The sequence below is a fragment of the Siphateles boraxobius genome, unplaced genomic scaffold (assembly GCF_051911475.1).
Source record: "Siphateles boraxobius isolate OS27281-9 unplaced genomic scaffold, OSU_SipBor_1 2, whole genome shotgun sequence".
Taxonomy (NCBI): Eukaryota; Metazoa; Chordata; class Actinopteri; order Cypriniformes; family Leuciscidae; genus Siphateles; species Siphateles boraxobius.
In genome coordinates, this window is record NW_027508810.1 from 15,898,733 (window position 1) to 15,926,065 (window position 27,333).

General features: G+C 44.4%; 1 protein-coding gene across 6 annotated transcripts in view; it reads right to left on the reverse strand.

Moving 5' to 3' along the window:
- Positions 1-27,333, reverse strand: part of sorbs2b (sorbin and SH3 domain containing 2b) — a 78,735-nt gene that overhangs the window by 5,606 nt on the left and 45,796 nt on the right. For 5 of the 6 annotated variants that reach the window (XM_077236059.1, XM_077236062.1, XM_077236061.1 and 2 more), the window contains 13 exons: positions 21,054-21,125; positions 20,543-20,756; positions 20,309-20,423; positions 19,354-19,437; positions 18,733-18,789; positions 17,121-17,164; positions 16,650-16,828; positions 13,426-13,511; positions 13,225-13,271; positions 12,942-13,056; positions 12,681-12,809; positions 11,926-12,117; positions 1,017-1,862 (listed from right to left, as the gene is read on the reverse strand). In XM_077236059.1, coding sequence (XP_077092174.1) covers positions 1,017-1,862; positions 11,926-12,117; positions 12,681-12,809; positions 12,942-13,056; positions 13,225-13,271; positions 13,426-13,511; positions 16,650-16,828; positions 17,121-17,164; positions 18,733-18,789; positions 19,354-19,437; positions 20,309-20,423; positions 20,543-20,756; positions 21,054-21,125 — 2,180 coding nt within the window. Of the gene's footprint in view, positions 1-1,016; positions 1,863-11,925; positions 12,118-12,680; positions 12,810-12,941; positions 13,057-13,224; positions 13,272-13,425; positions 13,512-14,744; positions 16,284-16,649; positions 16,829-17,120; positions 17,165-18,732; positions 18,790-19,353; positions 19,438-20,308; positions 20,424-20,542; positions 20,757-21,053; positions 21,126-27,333 lie in introns of all 6 variants that reach the window. The other variant, XM_077236063.1, reaches the window with a different exon arrangement.

Sequence of the window (27,333 nt, forward strand, 5' to 3'; positions counted from 1 at the left end):
TCTACAGATGCTTCAGGATTTAAAGGTGAAGTGTGCATTTTACATGCTATTAACGTCACCAAAAAGAACTGCACAATTTATGATCATTGAAATGAATAAGAATCTGAGTACTCCACCCATCTTCCATTGTTTGTTCCAACATCATTGAATTTAAAGGGATAGTTTACCCAAAAATATAAATTCTGTCATCATTTACTCTCCCTCATGTTATTCCAAAACCATAAGACATTTTTAATCTTAAAAACACAAATTAAAATACTTTATTTTAAACCAGAGAGATTTCTGTCTGTCCATTGAAAGTGCAGGACAGGTAACCAAAACTTAAAGATCCAAAAAGGTCATAAAATGAATCCATATGAACTGAGTGGTTTAATCAAAGTCTTGTAAAGAGATATGATCATTTTATATTTTCTATATGATCGCTTCTAACAGATTTAATTTTGGCTTTTATTTACATAAAGAACACATAGAGTGCATAATCTATGGTAAAAACAGACGCTTGAGTGTGCATCACATGCATGTCGCGCAACAACAAACCTCATTGAATCTTGTGCAACACGCATATGTTTTGTGCTCTATGTATGTGTGATCATTGTTTAGATGTAAACAAAAGCCTAAGTTAAATCTGTTCAGCATATAAAATGATCATATCTTTTCACAAGACTTGGAGTAAACACTCAATTCCTATGGATTCATTTCACAACACAACTTTATGACCTTTTTTAGATATTCTAAGTTTTGGTTACCTGGACTTTCAATGGGATGCACAGAAACCTCTCCGGTTTCATTAAAAAAATTCTTAATTTGTTTTCTGAAGATTATTTTATGATAATTATGGGGTTAGAGTTATGGGGTTGGAACAATATGGGGGTGACCAAATGATGACAGAATTGTAATTTTTGGGTGAAATACTCCTTTAGTAATTTTTCGGTCATCTAAAAAATAACACTCTTCTCCTTTAAGGAAATTGATTTTGGCTTTTCATTTGGGCAGTATAACCACACTGCAAGCACTACCTCAATCTCTGAACCTTCACTCTGGGCAGGTTGGACTGGAGCAAACGTATTTGATGTCAGGGGTTCATTTAAGAAGCTGTTGTCTTCTTTCAGGTCTTCCTCTATAAACAGTCTGGGTAGCTTTTCCATTATATCTGGTTCCTGGCAATAAAATCCCTCCTCTTCTACAAACGTGCCCTTTGATTGGCTGGCTTTAATGATTGAAACTAACTCCTCGCATATATCATCCTCGGGTTCTTTTTGCGGCAGAATATCCAATGGGGATTCGTGGGCGTCAAAAACAACCAAGTCAATAGGGCTACACAATTTAGGGGATTCTGTCTGGCCAGCTTTATAATGGTGATCTGAGAACAACTGCAGTTCCTTCTCGGGTAAATCAGATTTTTGACAAGAGAGGATCTCTATGACACTGCCAGAACTGGGGCTGGCGTCAAATGAGGGTGAGGTGGGCGAAGGAGTGAAGGAGGTGGAGGTTAGATAAGGTTGAGGTGACAGGCTGGGTTCGGGGGACATGTAAGACTTTCGGGAGGAGATGGGAATGAAGTGGCCCTCTTTGAGCGCAGGAGTGGAGTTGCGAGGAGTGAGGGCGGGAGAGCGGCTCAGTATGGAGGACGCGGGAGAAGGGGAGATGGCAGAGTCCAACACTTCATAGTATGGCTGGAAATTGGAAGGGAAGGGTGGAGGTGTAGGGGCAGGGGTTCCTGAAGGAGACAGACCCAGAGTGAGGGCCAACCACTCGCTGGTGATGGCCTGAAGGTGTGCGGCTCTTTGTGGACTAGGAGAGGATGAGGAGAATGGACAGATAGTTGGGGATGGAGAGTTGTAGAGGGTACGTGCAGATGAAAGCTTAAGAGGAAGAAGGAGAGAGGAGAAACAGAAAGTGATAGTGATGATACACGCTGTAAAATAAGAGAACAGAACTGATAGTGAAAGTGAATTGTTACGAGAAAATACCACCTAGAAAAGCATGGTACAAAAACAGCACTTTCTATGCAGCATTCAATTTGTGTTTGAGTTCCATTATGTGTAGATTACTTACTATTTGGATATAAATATAATCCCACTCATCATGTAAATTAGATTTCACATAATTTATGGCGATTGTCAAAAGAAAATCTTAATATAATATCCTAGAAATCACTTTATTTTCAGTATACAGCCATAGCTCTGCTACATAGCAGAAATGCTGTCATTTTGAAAGCTTGTTGCAGTCAAGCACTCAAGTACTGTAAAGGCACCGCAGACACAGAATGTGAGGTGGAAACAACAACAAGGTCACTGAGAGGTCATAGCAAATGTAACTATAAACCAGCAAAAGAGAATCTTGTCCTCACAATACGATCCACATTTAACCTAGTGCACAATGCTTTTCAAGCACTCTTTGGTAAAATTTAAATTAAAAAAATTCACTGAACAAAAATTTGCTAGAAGGACATTTTCTCTACAATTATGTGTGTATTTGTGAATTCCTCAAAAATGTTTTTACACATAAGCTGTGCTTGCACTAACGTTTGACAACTAGAAAGTGTCTAAACACGCTTAATTCTGAATAGTACACAACTGTTCAAACGTTTGGGATCAGTGTGATTTCTGTAACTTTTACATTGTGGCAAAACATTCTATTTCCTTTTAACTTTCTGTTCAGTATCACAGTTTCCACCAAAATAGTAACCAGCTCTGCTGTTTTTAACATGGATAACAATAAGAAATGTTTATTGAGCACCAAATCAGCCTATTTCAATGATTTCTGAAGGATCATGTGACACTGAAGACTGGAGTAATGATGCTGAAAATTCAGCTTAGCCATCACAGGAATTAATTAAATATATAAAAATACAAAACAGTAATTTTAAATTGTAATAAGATTCACAGTATTACTGTATTTATTTTATGTTATCTGCATTTTATCAAATAAATGTAGCCTTAGCGATAATAGGTTCCCTTTCGTTGTCACTACGAGTTCCGTCGTGACGACGAATGGGGTTTTGCTTAGAAAGCCTATCAACTTCGAGTATACAAAACGAGCCAATGGCAAAGAAATGCCATGGGTCTGCGGAATTTGCATGGCGCAACACCGCCCCACCTCATGGGTATAAAAGTAGGACGCCGGCAACATGCAGATTTGTTTTCGCTTCGGAGCCAAGAGCATCTCTTCACTCCACAAGCCATCTCTGATCAACTGTCAGCTACGAGACGTGTGACTCTCCGGTGTTGGTGTGACGGCGATCTCCAGCGAGTGCACACTGCCTGCTGATCTGTGCAGTTGTCTGCCAATGAGTGTGTTTCTCCCTGGGCGCTTCAACATCTGCGAGTTTTCCTCTCACAAAAGAGCTTTGCAGGCGGCACGTCTTTTTAAAAATGCCTCGCCTGGTTGCGGTAGACTCATTCCTGACTCTGATGGGCACGATAGCTGTTCTGTGTGTTTGGGCGTTGATCGAGCTAGAGCAGTACCCGTGGATGACTCGTGTTGGTTCTATGGGAACATGACCATCGCGTCATTACGCTCGAGACTCAGTGATCTCGCAAGAGTGAGAGTCCCCTCATCCACACCCCGATCTACTCCCTCCACGAGAGGTAGTACTTCGGCTGGTGGCCAGGGTGACCTGAGGGTGACGGTGTGGAACAAGGCGCCGACTATCTGTCCGCGGCCCACACCCCCCTCTTCAGTGACGCAACCCGCGAGTGTTCAGGGGATTCCAACCGGTCTATCTATGGATGCCCCGCGGGTTTCCTTTGGCACTCCAGAGGAAGATGTGTTGTCTGTCTAATAGGGCTGTGAATCTTTGGGTAGGCAGCGAATCGATTCGATTCACGATTCATAGGATAAAAGAACGATTTTTGCAAATTCAGAAAGATTCGATACAATGTGATTCACATTAAAATTCGATGCGATTTGATTAATTCGATTAGATTCTTCATTTTTTATATGCATTCATAGGATTATTTAAATGCTTCCCCCAATGGGTCTAAGTCAGGGTGTGAATTACACAGTGGTCTTCGGGGGTCAGAGAGTGGGGACAAGAAAAAAAACAAAAAAAAACCGACATTTTGTCTATTGTTAATGTTAGTTCATGTTCATTTTTAATGAATCTATTATTATAAAAAATATTTCCAAAGCCTATAAATTAGCATTTGTAGAAATGTAAGCCAAGATTTAAAAAGGCTTTAAAAGTATTGTTAGTTCATCATGCTAACTATTTTGTAGGATAGTGTTAATGGATACACAACCTTAAAGTGTTCCTGGTACATTAAACATCCTTCCATTGTGAGACTAAAATGACTAACCTTTTTTTTCCCCTAATGGAATAGTACTGTAAGTATTCCTCATCGAATACTCTTTGTGTTCTCTTTATAGGCTACTGAACGTTTTCCTAATGATTCTGAAAGAAAATTCGCCGGGTGTCTACTTGTGCTATAGTAATGATTACGAATGCAATTTTAATGCGCATCTGACTGATGGATAAACCATGCGCTCTTATTTCAGTGTAATTAATATTGTAGTTATTTCAGCAGTTTCCTTCGTACATTCAGTTTAACAACATTAAGTTAAATTTCATTCATCATTCATGATTCATCGGAAGCGTGTGCATTTTTGCATTACTTCAGCTGCTCAGGACGGGTAAGACCCATTTCCGTAAAACTTCAGTATCTATCTTAAAGAAAATAACGGCGACGTTTCCATGCAATGAATGCGTTGTTTCATAGAAGTGCCCGTGCAATGACATGGCAGCTTTATCAATGGCTTGAGCGGTTTGACTCAAGACTGCTTTCTCGATAGAGAGCTGTCATCTGCTCATGTGAACATCAGTGGCTGTCCTGAGGAGAGCTCAAACATGGACTGCTCAAAAATCTGTAGTTGAGAGCTATATGGGACCGAGCGCAAGCGAAATCCAGTGAAAGATAGTAAAGAGTGCAGCGAGTATCTGTGAAGGAGAGCTGTGAGGACGCGAAATGACACCGCACAACGCCTCCATTAATTTGCGCATATGTAATCATTTAATGTTTATATATTTTAAAGCACTGAATCGCTATAGAATTGCAAATTATTCGATTCTTAGCATTGTAAATCGAATATTGACCGAAATAAACGATTCACGATTCAAAATACATGTTTCAAGATCGATGCATATGCATCGTCAGGATTTGTAATCGATGCATCGAGAAAACGAGTGAATCGTTATATCACTACTATCTAAGCATTACAGGGCGGGCCAGATTCGTCAGGAAGTGAAGACTCGTCAGTGCTGCCACCTTCGGGTGTGCATACAGCATTGGTTGAGTCGGATCCTGAGATGACGGCCATGCTTTCACGGGCCGCTACGAGCATTGGGTTAGGGTGGAACCCTCCACCCTTTCCCAAGCGCTCACGGCTGGATGATTGGTTTTTGGGTGCGGCCGCCGACCCCAATACCTTTCTTCCCATTTGTGCATGAGGAGATCTCGAAATACTGGAAGACCCCCTTGTCTTCCCGCAATCGCCGCAAATCTCCTCCACCTTTCCTCTCCTTGATGGGGCCGCTGCCCATGGGTACACTGGGTTCCCCCCGGTTGAACGCTCTGTTGCGATGCAACTGTCCAAAGCCAGTAGGTTTTCGTCTGCGCTTGTGGCGAAGTCCTATAGAGCCGCAGGACAGGCAGCCACCTCTCTGCATGCCATGGCCATTCTGCAGGTCTACCAGGCCCAGATGCTCATGGACCTGCACGAGGGTAGGACAGACCCAGGGCTCTTTGATGAGCTGCGTGCCGCCACCGACCTCACTCTCCGAGCGACTAAGGTGACCACACACTCCCTTGGTCTGGTGATGTTCACTGCTGTGATCCAGGAGCGACACCTTTGGCTGAACCTGGCCGATATGCGGGACGCCGAGCGGTCCCGGCTACTCGACTCCCCCATATCCCAGGCTGGCCTCTTCGGCAGTGCGGTTGAGGACTTTGCCCAACAGTTCTCGACTACTCAGAAACAGACTGAGGCTATCAAGCATATTCTGCCCCGACGGCCCGCTGCTGCCTCCATCCAGCCGCCGGCACAGAATCCTCAGTCTGTTCGCCGCCGAGGGCGCCCTCCTGCGGCTCCCGCCCCTCCCGCCCGGTCCAAGCAGCAGCCTTCACCCGGGCCCGGTCGCGGAGGAAGCCGCAGGAAGGCGCCACCGCCCTCTCCAACCCCGCGCCCCGCTAAACGCTCCTGAGACGGGCAGCTGAGGGATTGTCGTCAGTTCTTTTCAGGAGATGGTAGCAGGACCACTCCATTCCCCGGTGGAGGGTCGGGGGATAATCTTTTGTTCTCCACTCCCTGCTGCTCACCCCCGGGTTGGCAGCACCCTAATTTGGTTAAAGAAAGAACTGACACCCCCATCCCAGAGCAATGAGAGTTCTCGGATGACAGTGCGCACCGCCCACGGGACTCGCCACTCTCGTCCCCCTCTGTCTCAGAGTTCTCGGATGACAGTGGGTGCCGTCCCGGGGCCACACCACTCTCATCCCCCTCAGTTGCCAGACCCCTGGCAGAGCAAGCCCCCGCGGAGCGCTGGTCCTTCCCTGGCCTCCTCTGTCAGGTTGCGGTTAATGAGCGTGCCCCCACACCGGGCCGGTAAGCCGTCCACGTCCTGGCCGGTCATTCCGCTTCGCTGCACCACCGAGGGGAAGTCTGTTGTTCGCATGAACCCGCTGGCATAGTTCTTGGGATACTGGCTAGAGCTTCCCAACCTGTCCAGCTGGGTCGCACAAACCATCAGGCTCGGCTATGCGATTCAGTTCGCATGGTCTCCTCCCCACTTCAGGGGAGTCCGCTCTACAATGGTCAGTGGCAATGCCCCTATCATGAGAGCAGAGGTTGCTACCCTACTGGGTAAGGGTGCGATCGAGACTGTCCCTCCAGCCGAAATGAGGTCCGGGTTCTACAGCTCCTACTTCATTGTCCCAAAGAAATCCGGTGGGTTACGGCCAATCATGAACCGCTCCCTTCACAGGCTGCCGTTCAAAATGCTCACGGCCAAACACATCTTCGAGTGTGTGAAGCCGCAGGATTGGTTTGCAGCGATCGACCTGAAAGACGCTTACTTCCATGTCTCCATTCTCCCAGGACAGGGACCGTTCGTGCGGTTTGCTTTCGAGGGGCAGGCATAGCAGTACGCGGTTCTCCCATTCGGGCTAGCCATGTCTCCTCGCGTCTTCACGAAGGTTGTCGAGGCAGCCCTTGTTCCTCTACGGGAACATGGGGTTTGCATCCTGAATTATCTCAACGACTGGCCTATACTAGCTCACTCTCGAGACCAGGTTTGCGAACATAGGGACCTTGTGCTCCGGCACCTAGCTCGTCTGGGCCTTCGGGTCAACTGGGAGAAGAGCAAACTCTGCCCCGTGCAGAGGATCTCTTTTCTCGGTATGGAAATCGACTCGGTCGCCATGTCCAAGCAGCTTACGAGTGCACGCACGCAGTCACTGCTGACTTGACTGAAAGAATTCGAGGGCAACAGTGCGGTTCCACTGAAGTTATTTCAGAGGCTCCTGGGGCATATGGCATCTGCAGCCGCGGCAACGCCGCTCGGATTGCTTCATATGAGTCCGCTTCAACTCTGGCTTCGCAACCGAGTCCCGAGGTGGGCATGGCAACACGGCACGCTCCGAGTACTAGTTACTCCAACCTGCCGTCAGACCTTCACCCCATGGTTGAACCTCAGCTTTCTACGGGCCGGAGTGCCCGCTGGCATAGTTCTTGGGATACTGGCTAGAGCTTCCCAACCTGTCCAGCTGGGTCGCACAAACCATCAGGCTCGGCTATGCGATTCAGTTCGCATGGTCTCCTCCCCACTTCAGGGGAGTCCGCTCTACAATGGTCAGTGGCAATGCCCCTATCATGAGAGCATGATAGATGCTTATGGAGTCAGAAGCATCTGAGGTCGCTTCAAGCCAGTTATATCCCCGGAGCCCTGAACTGTGCAGGCAACGATATCTCACGGCTTCAGCCCCTCTCTGGAGAATAGCGACTCCATCCCCAGTCAGTTCAGCTGATTTGGACCAGTTCGGGGACGCACAGGTAGACCTGTTTGCCTCCCACGACTCGACCCATTGACCCCTGTTTTACTCCCTGGCCGGGGCACGGACGTACTGGCGCACAGCAGGCTGCGGGGCCTCCGCAAATATGCTTTTCCCCCAGTGAGCCTTCTTGCGCAGACCCTGTTTAAGATCAGGGAGGACGAGAAGCAGGTCATATTGGTTGCGCCTCACTGACCCACCCGGACATGGTTCTCCGAACTTGTACTCCTCGCGACAGCACCTCCCTGGCCTATTCATCTGAGGAAGGACCTCCATCACTTCCGCTAGAGTATCGTTCACGAGACATGCCTACGCCTTGAAGTGGAACCTCTTCGTCAACTGGTGCTCTTCTCACCGAGAAGACGCCCGTAGATGCCCGATTAGTGTTGTTCTTTCCTTCCTGCAAAATGGGTTGGAGCGAAGGCTGCCTCCACCCTGAAAGCATTGCCGCTATCGGCGCACATCATGACGCAGTCGAGGGTAAGTCCGTAGGAAACACGACCTGATCTTCAGGTTCCTGAGGGGAGCGAGGAGACTCAATCCTCCTAACCCTTCTTTCGTTCCCTCTTGGGACCTCTCAGTGGTTCTAACTGCCCTGCAGAGTGCTACCTTTGAGCCTCTGCAATCAGTGGAGCTTAAGTTCCTGTCAATGAAGACAGCGCTCCTGGTTGCATTGGCCTTCATCAAGAGGGTAGGGGACCTGCACGCAAGCGTGCCTGGAATTCGGGCCGGCCTACTCTCAGGCCGGGCCGGCCTCTACTCTAGGACCCGCTCAGGTGTCTTCGCTTGCTCGCCATTCCACTCCACGGACTGGATATGTGCGATATTCCCTCAGGTGAGCTTCCTCGACAAGCCCTGAGTTCCACCAGCACTGCTGACGTGCTCCCTGGGTTGGCATTATTTGCATATTTCCTCTGCTTCCCAGTGTACCTTGGTGTTCCTGTGTTAAGTAGGAGTCTTTCGTCCGTGCCAGTCTAGCGACAGGGAGCTCAGAATTACGCACGGCACTGGAAGACAGCTGTGAAGGTGGCGTGATTAGACTGGAACCCCATTCGTCGTCACGACGGAACTCGTAGTGACAACGAAAGGGAACGTCTCGATTACGTATGTAACGCTCATTCCCTGAGTAGGGAACGGAGACGTTCCGTCTTCCTGCCACTTCCGCTGTACCGCGGGGATCGCCTGAGTTCAGTCTTGGCTCCTCAGTGAAGAAATATATATGCATGTTGCGGAGTTGCGCCATGTAAATTCCCCAGACCCATGGTATTTCTTTGCCATTGGCTCGTTTTGTATTCTCGAAGTTCTAAGCGAAACCTTATTCGTCATTACGACGGAACGTCTCCGGTCCCTACTCAGGAAACGAGGGTTACATACGTAACCGAGACGATACTTCTTTCAAAAACATAAAAAAGTCGTACCAACTTCAAACAGTGTATATTGTACACCATCACTGTTGATTTATCATTCAATCTTTATATATGTATATATATATATATATATATTAGTGCTGTCAAACGATTAAAATATTTAATCGCGATTAATCGCATTAATGCCATAGTTAACTCGCGATTAATCGCACATTTTTATCTATTCTAAATGTCCCTTGATTTCTATTTGTCTCATTATTTTTTCTAATTTTAATGCTCTTATCAACATGGAAAAGTGGATCAGCATTAAGTTTGTTCTTAGCTGTGGTATCCATGTGCTTCTGTCTGAAGTCATCCATTGTAGAGCTTAGATCGGGCCCAAAAAAACCAAGCCCGACCCGAGCCCGTGCGCATTGTGTCCGAGCCCGGCCCGACACATAAACTGTAATTATGAGCCCAAGCCCGATTTAAACCCGTCAATTTTTTTCATACGTGGGTCGTTATAACTGAGGTTCTTAACTATTTTCTATGTTACTTTCTCCCGCCCGCAACATTTTTGTCCCGCTCCCGCCCGGAAATACACTCTTTTTTTTGTAGGCTACCTCCAAATACTTTCGCCTACGTGTCGCCACCATACACATCAGCATAAATGCTCCTGATAAATTATTTGTTATTAAAGCATTAACACACAAACCACTGTTATAACATAAAAGCAAGCAGGCTACTGAGTGCATGGTTTGGCATGACTGAATGCGCGCAAAGTGCGCTCCCTTAATAATTCCTAAAAAGCTGACATCAGTTCATCGCAATCTCACACATCTGTTATTATCAGTGAAGCTGACTGCACAATGCATCTTTCATAATATATACACTTTGTTTGTTATAATTTGAGGATTTGCCAGCTTACAGAATTCAGCACTGAACAAAAAGTCTGTTTTGAGCGGTGAGGGGATTCTATCTTAAATGCTTCTGATGCTTCTTCATATGTCTGTGATTGGCTACATCCCTCAACGCTGCAAACATGTTATAAAAAGAAACTCTGGCCTGTAAATCGTTTATATTTTGTTTTAGTTGTTCTTGTTGCTTTTCTGCAACATATGAATAAAAATGTATTAGTTTTTATGTTTTATTCATAGATATTTCTAGTTTGCGGGAGTCCCGCGAATCGTTTTATTCTCCCGTATCCGCACACAGAGTGAGTGCATTACCGCTCGAGCCCGCCCTCGCACTCGGCCATCAAATCTAGTCCCGCGCCGCACTCTATTGCGTTGAGAGTGCACGTCTCTAGATCGGCGTCTCGCGCTCGCGCCATCCACTCAAAACGTACCGTTAGCCTACTACTCTTTGGCCGGCGCGCAAGCCCAAACAAGTACGTGCGGCGTGCCTGTTGTTTTGTTTCCGGTCTAGCTATCCGGTGTGGTGTTGTTTGCTAGGCCAAAAAGAGCGTTAATCTCGTGATAAAAAAATTGACGCCGTTAAAATGTGTTTGCGTTAACGCCGTTAATAACGCGTTTAACGCACAGCACTAATATATATATATATATATATATATATATATATATATATATATATATATAATTTTCCATTTAATTAAATTTAACTTTATTTCCAGACTCAGGGTCCATTTGAGAAGAAGAACCAGTAATAGATAAATGACATTGGTTTGATATTGTGTTATCTAATGCAAAAATATTCATATTTTGTGAGTGACTTAAGTGTCCAAATACTTTATGGTGTACAAAGTATGTAGTACTACTGTATGTAGTACAAAGTTAAAATGTATTTGCAACAATGTTTGCTATAATAAGAAAAAGCAAGATACTAGTGCAGTCCAATCACATTAGTTCACCTTAACAGAAACGTCTCTTTCAGTAACAGCAAGAGCCGAGTACATCGAGCACAGCAGGTCATCTCCACGTTTTAATTAGCCTATACTAGATACTGGCAGGATGTGTGATAAATCTGATCTAATCCTGCTGAACTCGGCTCATGTGAGCGAAGGAATAAGCCTTTACTTCTTTGTTCTTTAGATGGAATTACAACTCAAGGGCATTTAATCTAAACTCAGGCTTATCTTACACAACAAGCCAAAGGTAATCTAAAGATGACAGAAGTGATCTATTTTGGCATTGGGACAGTTGCCATCTGAGAAAGGATTAATTTTGTACTTGCCACCTTGTTGACACTGATAGTGATGTACATGACCTATTGCAATATGAGTAACATGATATAAATGAGAGGTTTTACTGCCTCTGACGCCACCGTTTGTCGGCAAGGATCATATGTATTTAAAGTATAAGTCAGTATCTATCTAGATAAGATCATAAAGTCACTTAACTGGATCAGAGTATATATTTTGTGGATATAAGATCCCTGAAATTCAGATATCTTTAGTCACAATGATTAAAACCTCATGAGACTGTAATATGTGATCATTTTTAGACCCTTAAACTGTTGTGCTTTAAACTCTTTAAGTACATTTTTAGGTAAAATTGCAGCTGAAAACATACCCTACTGTTCAGTCTGTCACTGGAGTAGCTGGTGGGTATATTGGGCCCAGGAGGCTGACCAGTACTTTGTACTGTGGTCTTCTTAACGACATCCACATAAGACACTGGAAAAATCCCTTGTTTGTTTGTACCTGGGATCTTGCCCTCAAACCAGTTCTTATCCACCTGCCGCAACAGAATAACACGCTCGCCCTGGAAGACACCAACACAAGATATAAGGTGGTTTATCTGGTGGATCGAAAGCAAAATTGCAGTGCACAATGACAAAATTATAACCAAATAGAACATATTTGATATTTAGTATACAACTATGTGATGAAGTTGTGGCTGGCTGGGGCAAAAGTTTAGTTTTTTTAAGGTGTTTTATGTCTTGGCACTTTCTTGTTATTTGGTTAAAGCACAATGTTAGAGTTCAGAACATTAGCATTCAGTAGAAGTGAGAATTATTTAGCAAAAGACATGTTCTTAAAGTGGTAAGAAACATTAAAGGGATAGTTCACCCAAAAATGCTCACCCTCAAGTTGTTCCAAACCTGTATGAGTTTCTTTTGTCTGTTGAACACAAAGGAAGATATTTTTAAGAATGTTGGTAACCAGACAGTTTGATTGCCAACATTGAACAACTCATGGAACAACTCGAGAGTGAGGAAGTGATGACAAAATTTTCATTTTGGGGTAAACTTTAAAGGAGTGGATTAATGAGCAGTTGCTTACACTAAAGCATGTTTATGACATCAGTACAAAGAAAATGTTTACTTTTCTTAATGAAAGTTCTACATTAGTATCAGCATTAAAGTTGTAGCGGGCAATTGCTTCTCCAATTTCTCTGCTTTGGGCTGGAGGAGGAGGTCTCGCTGGCTGATGTCTCTCTGAAGGAAGGATTTTCTGTGAAGAGACACAGAAATCGGATGAGAAATTAGGCTACTTCAGAAGATAGTAAATAAGAATAACAATAATTAACAGTATAAATATATAGTGTTTCTATTAGTTAAACATATTTATCAATAAAGTACGCACCTCAACATATGAGATGGGGAAGATGCCCACATGGCCACAATATTCTCCCTCATACCAGTTATTATCTATCTGCCGAGTGATGTATACCGTCTCTCCTTTCTTAAACGTCAGCTCTCTGGAAGGAAAAAAAAATAAATTAACTATATTCCATGTGGGGAAATAACAAAATGAAAGACATGCAAAGGAAAGACATAAATAATACATGCAATTGTACTAGTTGATTGTAGCACATCAAATGCAATAAGAACAGAAACCGGTGACATGCTTTGCAAGTTGTTCTTACTTTGCTGTCTGTGCTTTGAAGTCATATATTGCTCTGGCTGGCAGTTTCTGTCAAGGGAACGAAGCAGAGCAATCAAACTTTAATACTGTACATGTTCTCATTATGTGGGTTTATTCACAATTTGACCAAAGCTTAGATAAAATATTAGAGTTTCTACTATAATTTTTCAGGAACATTAAAGAGAGATGCATATTCCCTTACCTCTCTGACTTCAGGGGTTTGTTTTCTGCTCTGCTGTGTGTGGCTGCCCACATCAGGGTAAGAGTATTCTCTGGATGTGTCCTGATCTAGAAAGAACAGACAAGTAAACAGATTCAAAGACAAGTCTTACAGAGATCCAACACTATTACATGCATGGGAACAAGCAAAAGCAAAGCAAGTAATGATTTGGGGCTTGATGAGACAAATGCACACAAAATCAAAGAAAAAAAGGAAATATGAATATATACATATTTTATTGTCCATAATAATGAAGTCAACTTCCAAGAATCATCTCAGAAGTTATGTTATACCATACACTCAGATCCCCAGTATAGATCATGCGTATTTATACTAGAACCGCAAATGGTTAGCTGGCAACTGTGCTAAGTGTAGGCAAGCCCCCTTGCTCTGAACTGTCTTCATTTATAAACACTATTAACTATGCAAAAGTATACAGTGTCGCATGTCTTTATGGTTAAAAAAAAATCATAAACATTGACCTTCTCACAAAACAAATAAACTAAAACTTTAGGTACCGAGGCTGATCTCATCACCATCATATTAGACAGAGTGAACTGTGTTAACACTGATAAGAGAGTATGTTTCTTCCAAGGCCAATAAAATCTCAAATCTGTTTTTAGATTGCATGCTTCAGCTGCTCAAGTCATCTGTCTAAAGCTATTTATATAGACTGAAACTTTACAAAGTTACATTTCTTTTGTGGCAAGCCCACACACAAAGTAGAATTCTTCTAGTGTTTTGATTCCCAGACAATGCATGAACCTAATAAAATGTGTACTTTAAATGCATAAAAGCATCTACCAAATACAGAAATGTATTGTAAATGGAGTAGGAAAATAACTTTAAAAAATTGTTTGGGGAAAAGAAGAAGAAAAAAAAAGGACGATTTGATAAAATGAGAAAATAAAAAGACTAGATGAAGCAGAAGATGTGGGAATGAGTCATGCTCTCTGATGCTCCTTGCAACATAAAGATTCCTTTCTCTAAACCAGGGGTGTCCAATCCTACTTCTGGATGGTCACTGTCCTGCAGAGTTTAGCTCCAACCCCAATTAAACACACCTGAACCTACTCATCAAGGTCTTCAGACTTACCTGAATCTTCCATGCAGATGTGTTGGGGCAAGTTGGAGCTAAAGTCTGCAGAATGTTGGCCCTCCAGGGAGCAGGTTGGGACATCACTGCTCTAAGCAAGCACATTAACAAACACAGATGGAACAGTGCAATGGTGGAGGAGCAGAACTCAAACACAGGGGACGAAGGGTATTAATGAAATCAAAGATGGATGAGTAGAGTCCACCTTGATAGCAGAATTCAGAGTTGTGGTTCCTCTGGTTGTTGTTGCTGTCTATATGGTTGTGAGAGGGACTATGGGACAGTTGTGAGTACCCGGGTTGGTGAGTGTCCTGGCTGGGCATGCCATCAGGCTGTGGGTGGTAAGAGCGAAGTTGAATTGTAGGGCTGCCTCTCCCAAGCGCGTGCAGAGAGGAATTTCTCTCAGGAATGTCGGGAAGCAACTCCACCAGCAACCTATGGAGGATGGTGTTGTCCGGCAGGCTACCCCTGCATTTCTCAGTGCGGATGTGGTCGTAGATGTCTTTTAGGGCAGAATCTAGAGCATCATACATGCAGCTCTTGGAGTTTGGTATTTGGGAAAAACTCAAAGGTGACAGGTTCTTCCGGCGGAAAGGCACTGGGCTGACCAGGAAGGCAAGCTTGCTGAGGCCAAACTCAGATTCCTCTACCCGCAAATGTTGCCTCCGGTCCTGCTTGGCCCTCTCGTGCTTGATCATAGTGGTGAATCGTGTGTAGGAAGCTGGACAGCGGCCCTTGCAGGAGCTCACAAGCTGCCTGTGATAATGATGTTGGTGCCCCAATCCGCAGAAGCTCTCTGAGGAGGCAAATGAACACAGGTCGAACTCCCTCTCGCTGCAGAAGGATGAGCCCTCAATCTGGATGAAGTCACTAAGATCAGACACTACAGCATCATGTTCACTGTCTGAATAGTCGTTGTGCATGGCAGAGTTTTGTAATTGGTCACTGGTGACTTGGATGTGGATTGGCACATGGGTGTTTTTCTTAGGGTATTGAGGCCGTCCTTCAGGGGGATTCCTGGCTGGTGGTTCTTCATCCAGTAATGACTCAATAGAGAGGCTACGCTTGGGGCTGTTGATCCTCGTTAAAGAACCCCTGATCAGGCACTCATGTCCAAGATTTGGCATGGATTTGGACTTCTGGATCAGACTCTCATATTCAGAAATCCTGTTGTGCACCATGTTCCTAGGCACCGCTTCGTTACAGCCCTTGTTGCCATTGCATCTGTCCTTCCGCTGTTCGCTCTCATACTTATGGATCCTGGCTTTCACAGAGCAGATCACGGTAGAGTTTATCAGTTCTTGCCGGTTGATGTGATGCATCTTCTTGTAGAGTTTGAGGAAGCCTGGTGCATCGTGGGCTGAGCGGTGCCTGGTTTTCTCCATAAGATCCTCAGGATCTAGGATGTCATTGCATTGTGATGCCTCTACTTCCCCGTTGTGCAACAATGAACCAATGCTTTCTGAACGGGTTTGCACTTCTTTTCCCCTCCCCTCAGACAGGAGATCATCACAACTCCAGGATTTGAGCTTAGACGAGGTCTCTTCTGTGATCATCCAGTCTTCTGGGTTCTCTTGGGCTCTTTTGCAGCCTTCAGGGAGGCTGGAAAACCCATCTGAGAGAGCTGAGACAGCCATAAAACTGTCCTCATTTTGCTCTTTATTTTGATATGTGGATTCTGAGGTAGCATGGTTTTGATTTTGACCATTTAAATGTGCTGTGTGCATATAGCTCACATCCCCACCTTATATATCCAACACAAGCAGCATGGTAAAAAAAAGAGACACGAGAAGACATTAAAAGGTAATTGATCCATGGGAGAGACAAGTAAGGACGTTTATAAAATAACCTGGAAGAAAACTGGAAAGAAATCAGACATCTTGATCAACAAGCCCATGTTGAATAAAGAAGAAGCAATTGATATGCTACACTACACTGGGGCAAGATTGTACACACTAAATAATTCATTGAACTTTATTCATGCAAAGGGAAAGTCATTTAAAATTCTGCTTGTGCTGCGAGGAGCAAAATGAATATTGTCAGTGAACCTTCCCCTGTTGTTTATTCTTTCAATAAGGTGAACAAATGTGACTGTTCGTCTGAGGTCTACCTTTAGTCCTGGTGGCGGCAGGGGAACCGGGGCTGATGAGGGGATTCCTCTGGGTGATGCTGCTCTTGGGCAACTCTGGTGGTCTCATAGATGTTTGTGTTGTGCCCACGGTGCTCTGGACCCTGGGCTGAGCTGTTGCAGGTTCAGATTTCCTTCTCCTCTTGTTATCACTTGCAGAGCTGCAGAATCAATGTCATTGAAGTAAAAACACTGCTAAAGGATTTTCTGAACGTTACACTTAATCTTTTCTGTAGTATTATGACCTGCTCCATACATCCACTGAGAATGACCTTGGGACCAGTTAGTTAAAAGTCATTGTAAAAATGTTTTCTGTTTTTAGATGTCTCATTGTTTGATATTTTCTATCTAAAAATGTAGATATTTTTAAAAATCTATGAAATTAAATGTATAGATTTTTGTGACGCATATGTCCAAATGTTTTTTTGGGTCATTGATACACAGTAAACCTACCTTGATGGCCTTTCAAGGCCTGTGGATGGCTGATAAAGGGAGGTCTGAAACAGATGAAGAAGAAAGAGCAGGGTGAATTCCTCATTTAATGTCCACAATTACGGTACAGTAGGTTCCTTGATGCCTAGAGCTCTCCAAATTGTTAAAAAGTTAAAAACAGTGAAACTTCTTATGTTTGGATACGGAGACATGGGCTGTCCTTCGAAAAGTCCAGCTAGACGCATTAGATCACTTACAAGGGTTTCAATATCGAACAAAGCAGGGAATTCCTTGTACGCATGGCTGGAGTAGATAATCATCTTCCTGTTTGCTGAAACTCTGAGCAGTGTTATCTGGAACAGCTCTTCAGACCAGCAGCAGACGCCCCTTGCGTTTTTTTAACCCTCTTTAAAAGTAGCCCAAGCATGCAGTACCAGGAATGTCTCCACAGAGTGACACATTTGCATCTAGTCAACATAAATACAGCTCTGAGTGACAGATACCACACTACACAGCTCTACACTACACTACATTTGTCTGCAGAGCCTCTGTGACCATTTTTAGCAATTCTTTGTTTGGATTTACAGCATTCCTCAAACCATAACTGTTACTACATCAGACTCTGTATATTCTTTCCTTACAGTGGTCAGTAGCAATTGACAGGAAGCAATTAATTTAAAAAAAAAAGTCATTTGAAATTTTAGGGCAAATTCACTCACAGATGCACCACTTTTGCATGTGATAGTTACATAGAAAACATTGCGTCTTGTTCACTACCCAGTTCAGTTTAACCATTATTCATAATTAATTTCTCCAGTTGACAGCCAGCAAACTATATTTACAATGACAAAAAAAAGCCCCTGAGTGAAACAGGATATGTAACATAATACTGTACAGGACATGTCCATAGATCCTTCACCTACTACAAACACATGGACAGAATCGACAGATGAGAGCCAGGAGGAAGTGCTCCTGTCTCATTATAAATGAACAAAGGAATAATAGACAAAAAAAATTATTATGACAAAAAAAGAAGCTGACGTGGTTGTAGATGCAGTACACGATTCTTGAGACATGGAACAACACATGTCACAATTACTTTTAAGAATAGCAGAATTTTCACTTAAATAATGATCAAAGATGATCACTAGAATGTTCTTAACACAAATTTACCATGCCATCCTAATATGCAGCCAACTGTTTATTTAATCAAAATTATAAAATTACATGAGCTGTATCCCAATTTGTATACTTTTAAAGTATAAATACAGTAAAAAAGACCCTGTAATACAGGCAAAAGGCACAATAAAATAAAGTTTTATATCACTCTAACTCTTGTAAAGAAATAATTTTTCCTCATTTTAAGTATGCCTTTATACATATTTGATATGCTCATTATTATTATTTTAAATAAAATGCACATTATTTATGCATCTCAGAGTGATGAGAGTTATGACAAAGGAAAACACACATTTTGTGAGAAGCAGGAGGTGGCAAATTAAATTAATAACTCTGAACATGATTAACAGAATGATCCAAAGTAATTATTCTGTACATACGCTTTTTTTTTGTCAGTTCTGATGTCTAATAAGTCCCATATCTCAAGGATCGGATTCATTCTTTAATTCTTTACCTCTGCGCAGAATCGAGGTGCGCTCTCGGGATTGTAATCAAGACGTTTTTTGGGAGGCTGCAATCAGAGGTGGGATAGAAGAGGGGAGGAGCAGAGAAACAGTGACATAATAAGAGAGAAAGTAAAGTCACATGACTGAGGAGATTTAAGAACAATGTGACGACCACAAACTGAAGTTGCACATATCTGCTTTTACATTATCACAACCTATACCACGCCAAGCCTAAGACTACAGAACTTCACACACCTTGCACAAAGAGTAAGACAAAAGTGAAACATCTAGTAGTTTGTAAATCCAGCAAACAGTAAAAGTCATGCAAATGATAGTAAAATTAATTCCACAATAGATTTTATAATCAGTGAACAGTAGTTTAATGTGCATAAAAAACAAGAAATCAAAGCCTTAAATGCAAAGACTAAAATGCTGGTAAGAGTACGCGAGGCTCATTATCAAACTCAATCGTATGTGTTACAGCGTCCGGAATTGTCTGGTCATTCCAACCAGTCATTTCTGACATAACCATCACGGGACGACAGCATGTGCAGCACGTATCTGACCTTTCCAACCCCACACCAATCACAAGCGGCATGCTAGCAGCACCAAACCAAAGCCACACTTACCGGCCGCCCAAACTCCAGTTCAGCAAAGAACTTATACCATGGTTCATTCTCTAAATCTAAGTCCTCGGGTCTTAAGTTACTTGTCTGGTGTTGAGAATGAAAGCAAGTGGGAGAAAAAGATGAAAGGAAGGGATGAACTTAGGTAATCATGGGAATGTGACAATCAGATGTAAAATGAAAAATGTCTTCAGCTGACAATAAATTATGAAATGTTCAGCAGAGTTCAAAACGTTTATAATATGTTGAAAATAGCAACAGAGCAAAGGCTGTTTTTTATCCCCCCCCCCCCCCCCCCCTCCTCATCCCATCCAGCAGAGGGCAGCGGCACATAACAAATGCTCACTGCACAAGGACAAACTGCTCAAACAGGAGCAAATTGGTTTCTCCAACCTTATTAGTGACCTTGACCACATTACGCTCTAACAGACCTGCAATTTATGTGTTCTATTGAGTGACTCTACACAAGCTTGCTGAAGCACTTCCGCTCGATTAGGGCAAACGTTTGTGGTGATTCTTTTAACATATACAGAATGCTCATCATGTAATTACAACTGTTGCCATGTATATTGTCAATACAATTTCATTAATATATAAGAACAACTCAGTTTAGTCAATCAGTATGGTGTATATGCCTGAAACGCTGCTGACACTGTGGATTCACCGATTGATAGTATTTCATTAGTTTCATCTGGTTTGCGATCTGTCTATACCCATAAACTCATGGGGCATTAATTCTAAGATCAATATATTTGTGCCTTCAAAAACTAAACTGAAATTGAAAAACTGCCTCATAAACTTTATGGACTTTGTCCACAAACTTCAAACCATAAATAATTAATTTACCTGTAAAACTAAGCTCTAAATGTATTTAGCTCATTTCATTCAATCTGGGTCTTTTTAAAGCTTCATGCCAAAATTATAGCATATTAACATTGAAAAACCATTGATTATTTACCGTTCTTTCTTGCTCTAAAATAGAGGATTTCCCCGGCTCATAGTCAAAAATACTCCTTGGCTCTGCTCTGTATTTCCGTGTGTCAACCTTTCTATCAGGAGGTCCCCACTCATTCCTGGGAGACATGCAAAGAAAAACAAATATTGCCTGTAAATATTGCTGTAAGATGGAGGATCAAATCTTTTTCAAATCTGAAAATCCTTAAAAAAATGTTGCCTGAAAATTGGTTCTCACATGTCAGGTGTGCTCCTGCCTCTCTGTGGTGCCTCCCTTTCACTGGATCTCTGCTGTGTGGATGCTGATGTGGGCAGAGGAGAAGGGAGAGAAGAGGCAGCAGGTACCCTGAAACTGTATACGCCATTATCAGAGACACTCTTGGTGATGGGCCGGTAGGTGGCGGTTTTAGGTGCAGGATGGGCCTGAACAGCATTAGGGGCAGCATGCTTATCTGAAAGAAATAACAATACATATCAATACGGTTTCAAAAAGCAGTAAAATAATAATAACTATTATATATATAAACTGTATACATCTATATATAATCTATACAGAAATATATTTTTATTGAAATTACAAAATCATTTATTATGACATAAATTAACTTATTGTTACTGTTTTTAAAACAACAAAGAATACAAATAAATAAAAAAAGTCAATTATACTTATTGCAACTGGTTTATACTAGATTTTTTTTTTTTTTTGGCAATAGTATGTTTGCTTTACTGTAGTTAAAGAGAAGAGGAACCTTGTTTGGAAATAGTTGTACCAGTACTTGTAACAGGGTCTGTGGCAGTACGGGATCCAGACCACTCGTTCTCTGTGAAAACAAATATGCTTTTTTAAATATTTGTATCTTATTAACACAATTTACATAAAGAGTCAATAAATCATCAATCCTTCAACCAAAACATGTTCCCTTTCGAAGGGAACTCAACAATACGTCAACGACGCTATGGGGGAACGCCTCAGGCGTAACAGGTGTCTGAAATCACTATCAAATCACGTCAACCATATTGACCGGCGACAGCCCGTGAATCATTAGCGTGAATGATTAACGTGCGACCTGGAAGTATAAAGGGGCGCCTTGCAAACATGACAAATCATCTCATCGTATTCAGGGACTGTCTCTTTGAAAACGCTACTCAATGAAACGGTAAGAAAATGAAATGTACAGCACACGAGTGTGTTTTTTCCTGCCTGGGAGAAGAGCGCGCACGAGGGGTTCTCGAGGGAATCCTCTGTGTGAACTGTGAGCGTTTTTCTCTTAAAACGCTCCGCTCTCGTCTGGCCCTCTTCTCGAGTGAAGGGGGTTCAACGTCTGGTCCGCGTGGTCCCGCTCGTGCCGAGGCAGAGCGGCGCGACTTGCATCATGGGCTTCCAGATAGAGCTCATCGATCATCTTGAGAGTCCTGTAAACCTCTCAAATGATTCGACGGCTGACGAGGGCGAACTGCAGGCACCAATGGTTTCCTGCAGTTGCTGCTCTTCAGGACGAGCAGGAGATGGCTGAGGAGGTTTATAATCAGGTAGATCCTGAACCCTCTCAGCCACCCTGCCCCGTGTATGCAGACCTGGTGGATGTTGTGGAGCGCGCCGCCAACAGGCTGTAGCTGCCATGGCGACGCGCTAGAGGAGAGACCGCTCGCGATAGGCTTGGCGATCGGTTTCTCCCCTGCCATACACACCAGCTCAGGTGAGCCTTCCATTCCTTCCTGATCTTCACACGGAGATCGAGAGGGCATGGAAGAGCCCATACTCTGCCAGTATTCACCGACATCAGCGGGTTAATTTCGCTGATGTTGAGGGGGTCGCAGAGCATGGGTATGTGTCGATGCCGCCCATTTGACGAGTCGTTTGCGAACTATCTCGTGTCTGGGCAGGCGTCGACACTGAGAGCTCCAACCCTGCCATCCAAACCGCTAAAGTCAACAGCACGTTTGAATGGCAGAGCATACACGACAGCGGTTCAGGCTGGTGCTTCCCTGCACACTATGGCGGTGCTGCAGGCAAATCAGGCCGACCTGCTGCAGGATCCTGCATACCGCTGAGATCCGGTTCCACACCCAGGCAGGCGGGAGGGCCTGGCCCTTCACGGTCCGAGGACCGTAGACAGGGCCAGAGAGCCAGTGTCGCCTCTCGTGCGCCCCCTCCGTGGAGGAACAGGGCGCAGAAGAGGCGTGACTCCCGCAAGAAGAGGGATCTGAGGGAGGTTATCCAGCACAAGCGCACACAGTGTCGCTGATGGATAATCTCCCCGGAGGGCTTCATTAAAAAGAAATCCAGCCCTCTCCTCTCTTCTGACTCCCCAGACGTTCATTACATCAGGCCTGGGGCTGGGCCTATGATAAGAACGATGTTCCAATGGCCCGCCTAGGCTTGGCTAGTAGAAACGCCTCTTTCAGGCATGTAAAGTGGTGGACCCCAGGGTCATAAAGAACTATCTGGCGAGTCTTCACTCTGCACGCCGCAGGTGAGCTGACTGGTCTTTTAAGAGTAATTTTTTGTGAATTAAAATTCCGAGATGTATCTCTCTACAGACCTCGTTCCCTGTATAGAGCTATGGGGTCATGTCAAGGTGATAAGGTAAGAGAAGTTTCCTGGATCATTAGGGCCCTGAAGTTCCCCGTTAGGTGGCCAGAACGATAACTATGTTAGCCTTCGGGCTGTTAGCCACCTCAGGGTAGAGTAGTTGGTCTCTCTCTTAGAATTTTTTACTTAGAGTTTTGACTGACGCTAGAGCTTCAGATAGATCTTATGTCCGGCCCACGGGTCCGTTGACTTCTTCCTGAGTATTTCGCCCCTTGAGCTCTGTTTGGGTTTCATTAGGCTGAGCGATTCTGCAGCCCTTTGTATGGAATAATACAGACTATATTCTTTAGTAAGGCTGTGGCTCCTCCGAGCCCTCAGATTGATCTATGCTTGCAGGCTGGCCCTCACCAGGGCCGCCTCTGTAGCTGGCCTAGGCTGTGCCAGGGATATTAGAGGCGCTCTGCTAAAAGTTTTAGCATTTCTTCCTCTGACCCTTCACTGTGTGAATGTTGGTTTCTAGCATCCCTGTATAAACAGCCTCCTCCCGTGGGAGTCGTTAGGCCAAGGCCCGCCCCCTTCTCTGCATTCTGGGGTGACTAGAGTAATGCAGCGTGGTGCTGAGGATGGTTTGTAAGGACATGGTAGGCCTCAAACAGGCCTCCGTGGTATATATGTCTTTATTGAGCAGGGTTAGGCCGTCTTTCGCTTCACGAAGAAGACTGGGTTTCCTGCCCGACCCTGCCATGCAGAACTGGCCTATGGATTTAGGCCGCCAGTTTAGGCTTCACTCACCTCGCTGAGCTACTGCTCGAGCGCTAGGTTGTAGGTGGTTGGCTTTCATTCAAGCCCCACTCCCCTAGGTTGGGCACAGATACATTTCTGTCACCCCTAGAGCCGCTGGCAGGCCCGCACCCTGATAACCTCAGGGTGAGGTGTGAGTATTCCCCTGTGATACAGGGTAGGTCTGAGCACTTCACTCCCAGTTCTGTTTTATCCCACCTCGCATCACTATGGCTCGGGTCGAGTATGAAGTAAGCTTCACTTCTTCTTTGGTCGAAGTACGCTCCCCTGAAGCCAGAGCATTGCCCTGAGCTGACGCCCATGCATAGATGGTAGGCCCCTGGGGCCTCCATTGAGGCAGAGTGGCGTATGTTGTACTCCCCTTGTTTTAAGGGTGCTAGCTTTCTTGCGGAGTACACTGCCATGGGCAATGTGATTAGGCACCAGGATGCTGTAGGCGGCCATTAGGTAGTAGGCCTCAGCAGGCCTCCTTGATTGGACAGCCCCCCAGAGGGCACTGTAGGCCAGCTCACTTTACGTGGCTGGCCTTGGTGGTTCGGGCAGTTGACTCACTGATGGGTAGTAGGCCTTAAACAGGCCTCCTCGGAGGTGAGTCCCTACATTGTGGGACATACCTTATAGCGCTACTGGAAGCCCATTAGTGAATTATGCTGTGTAGTATGGTTTCCAACAGTGTACTTTATGGCAGAATATGACTTGCCATTAGCTAGTAGGCCCGACCAGGCCTCCCTGATAGGCGAGTCCCCAGCTGGCTGGCCTTAGCAGGCCACCTTATACTTTCACCCGGACTCAGGGCTCAAAGCTACCAGTGAGTTCCCACAGATAGTGGTGACCAGGTGGTAGGCCTCACCAGGCCTCCCTGAAGGTGAGCTCCCCACATACTGTGGTTGTAAGGTAGCAGGCCTCTCTTGGCCTCCCTAAAGGATCAGGTAGTAGGCCTCTCCGGGCCTCCCTGTAACGCTCCCTAGTGGTGCTGGGTTTATGAAGCTAGTGGTCTCTTGCTATCAGTTTCAGCTAGCCTTAATAGGCAGCTGCTGAAGGCGAGCTTGCGCCCTGGCTCGCTAAAGTGTTCATTCTCTGCTAAAGGTGCCCTCCCGGAACCTTTTCTGCCTACAGCCTGGTTTGCCTATCAGGCAGACCTTGTGCTCCCCTCATGAGGGTCTCTTTGAGCATGCGGCTGCCTGAGTCTGGTCAGACGGTCGTAGGCCTCTCGTGAGGCCTCCCAGTTAGATCAGCCCTTAGGCCTTCACAGGCCTCCTCAGTGTTTTGAAACACAGACACTGGGTTGATCCGTGGATTGAGTAGAGAAACTCCCCTCGCTGGCAAGGGTCGGTAAGCACTATGCTGAGTCATACTCTCCGGGATATCCCGTCTCTGAGATCCGGGCCGAGTGGTTCACTGCCAGCTTCGCAGTCCCTCGGGTTGGATGCCTTACTTAAGGCATTTGTCCAGAGGCTCTGTCTTCAGACAGACAGGATTTGGCCAGACTAAGTGTCTATGTACTGGCGCCAGGTCAGGCCGTCCTGGTGGCATTTCGGGGCAGAGTACGTTCCCCTGAATAGTGACTGGCTGGGGTTCCCTTGGGTTCCCTGGCCACATTCCCTAGAAGGGACCCCTTCTAATTGGAAGCTGAGGTTCCAGGCCCGGAGCCGGCCCAGGTAGACCTTTCATTTAACCATGTTTATGAAGGTTTTTCTGTGAGGCTGTAGCTTGGGCTATGACCGTAGGGAATGCTGTCACTGACAGCCCAGTGTGACCTGAGGGTGAGTGGTTCTAGCGTTTCATTTGAAGTTGCTGGTTCTGACAGTTGTCACTGCCACTTGGCATGCACTCCCCTTAGCATGGCGGCGTTGGTATATCGTTCCCCATAGCGTCGTTGACGTATTGTTGAGTTCCCTTCGAAAGGGAACGTCTCAGGTTACGACTGTAACCTATGTTCCCTGAGAACAGGGAACGAGACAATACGTCTCCCTGCCATGCCGCGGGGCTTGCCTACCGTACAGTCCCTTCAGACGATAAGGTGATTTGTCATGTTTGCAAGGCGCCCCTTTATACTTCCAGGTCGCACGTTAATCATTCACGCTAATGATTCACGGGCTGTCGCCGGTCAATATGATTGACGTGATTTGATAGTGATTTCAGACACCTGTCACGCCTGAGGCGTTCCCCCATAGCGTCGTTGACGTATTGTCTCGTTCCCTGTTCTCAGGGAACATAGGTTACAGTCGTAACCTGAGACGTTTTTTTCTTTACTCTTATTCAATATGGTAAGCCTATTATGAGTGTTTATATTTTTGACTTAACGGGATGGTTTTTGTCTCGTCATATCCGTAAATAGAACTACATTTGCTTGGCTTTCCGGAGATGGCAAAAATTGAGGGATTTGAAATGTTCTAAAAGCGACAAGGAGATGGCGTTTTTATTGCTCAATAGGTGGGTAAGGTATTTTATTGAACAGATAAATTGCCATATAAAGCTCTCTAAAAGAGTTCATTGTAAAGCATTATCAATTGTTAAGGGTCATTTCATCATGCTGTGCTGGATTTTTGCGCTGGTATAGCTACAGTAACATCTTCAGATATTCAGCTAATCATATTCATCCACACAGAGCCGAAACACAACCAAAACAATGTTCTTCTGCAAAATGCATGCAGTTTTGTTTTTTAACCCGTAGAGGGCCAAAAGTTACATAGTGTACCCTTAACATGAATTGCACATACCACAAACAGGACCTGCATACAGAGTCCTTTACACTTAATAATGTAAACAGTCTCATTAACACGATGTGGGAGTAAGATAATAAAAAACATAATAAGATGGCAAAATTACAGTGCTGATCCTTTGACCCCTGTAATGTTTTAGGCACACCCCCTGACAGTCCAATTCCAGAAATGAACACACTTGCTGAGCAAAGTTTTGTTGTCACTCCTCATTAGATGGCCCTAGGTTGCACCTCTCTCTCTCTCTCTCTCTCTCTCTCTCTCTCTCTCTCTCTCTCTCTCTCTCTCTCTCTCTCTCTCTCTCTCTCTCTCTCTCTCTCTCTCTCTCTCTCTCTCTCTCCCTCTCTCTCTCTCTCTCTCTCTCTCTCTCTCTCTCTCTCTCCCTCTCTCTCTCTCCCTCTCTCTCTCTCTCTCTATCTCTCAAAAAAAAACTATCCATTCAGCAGACAGGTCCGCAGTCACAGAAAATACAGGTCTTTATTTTTTTATCTCACACAATTAAAGGGGTCATGAACTGCATTTTTTAAAATCTTTTCCTGAGGTGCACTTATGATGTTAGTATAATTTTTTGAAAATGTCATAATTTAGAAATAAAGGCCATATTCTACCCTGATTTTAGCCCTCTGATTTGAGTTGGAAGGGGTGCATATATTAATTATTCTGTAATTTTATAATTCTATAAAGTGAAAATAATGTTCTACTGAGACATTCAAATAGTTGAAAATAAATAAGAATAATACTTTCCTAGCATAAGGATCCTTTGGAAGGTAATGTTATTTTTAACCAGTGACCCTGTATCTCTCTTCTCTCCTTCTCATCTCACTAATTCACGCGATGATGTAGAAATAGACGTTGATTTTCTGGTTGCACTATTATGTCATTATGTGAAAAAATCCAAAACAAGTCGTTTTCGGAGCTTGGTTTTAATAAAATCTGTTTTTAGACTAAGGAGGAAGTTTTAAGTGCTGAAACAAG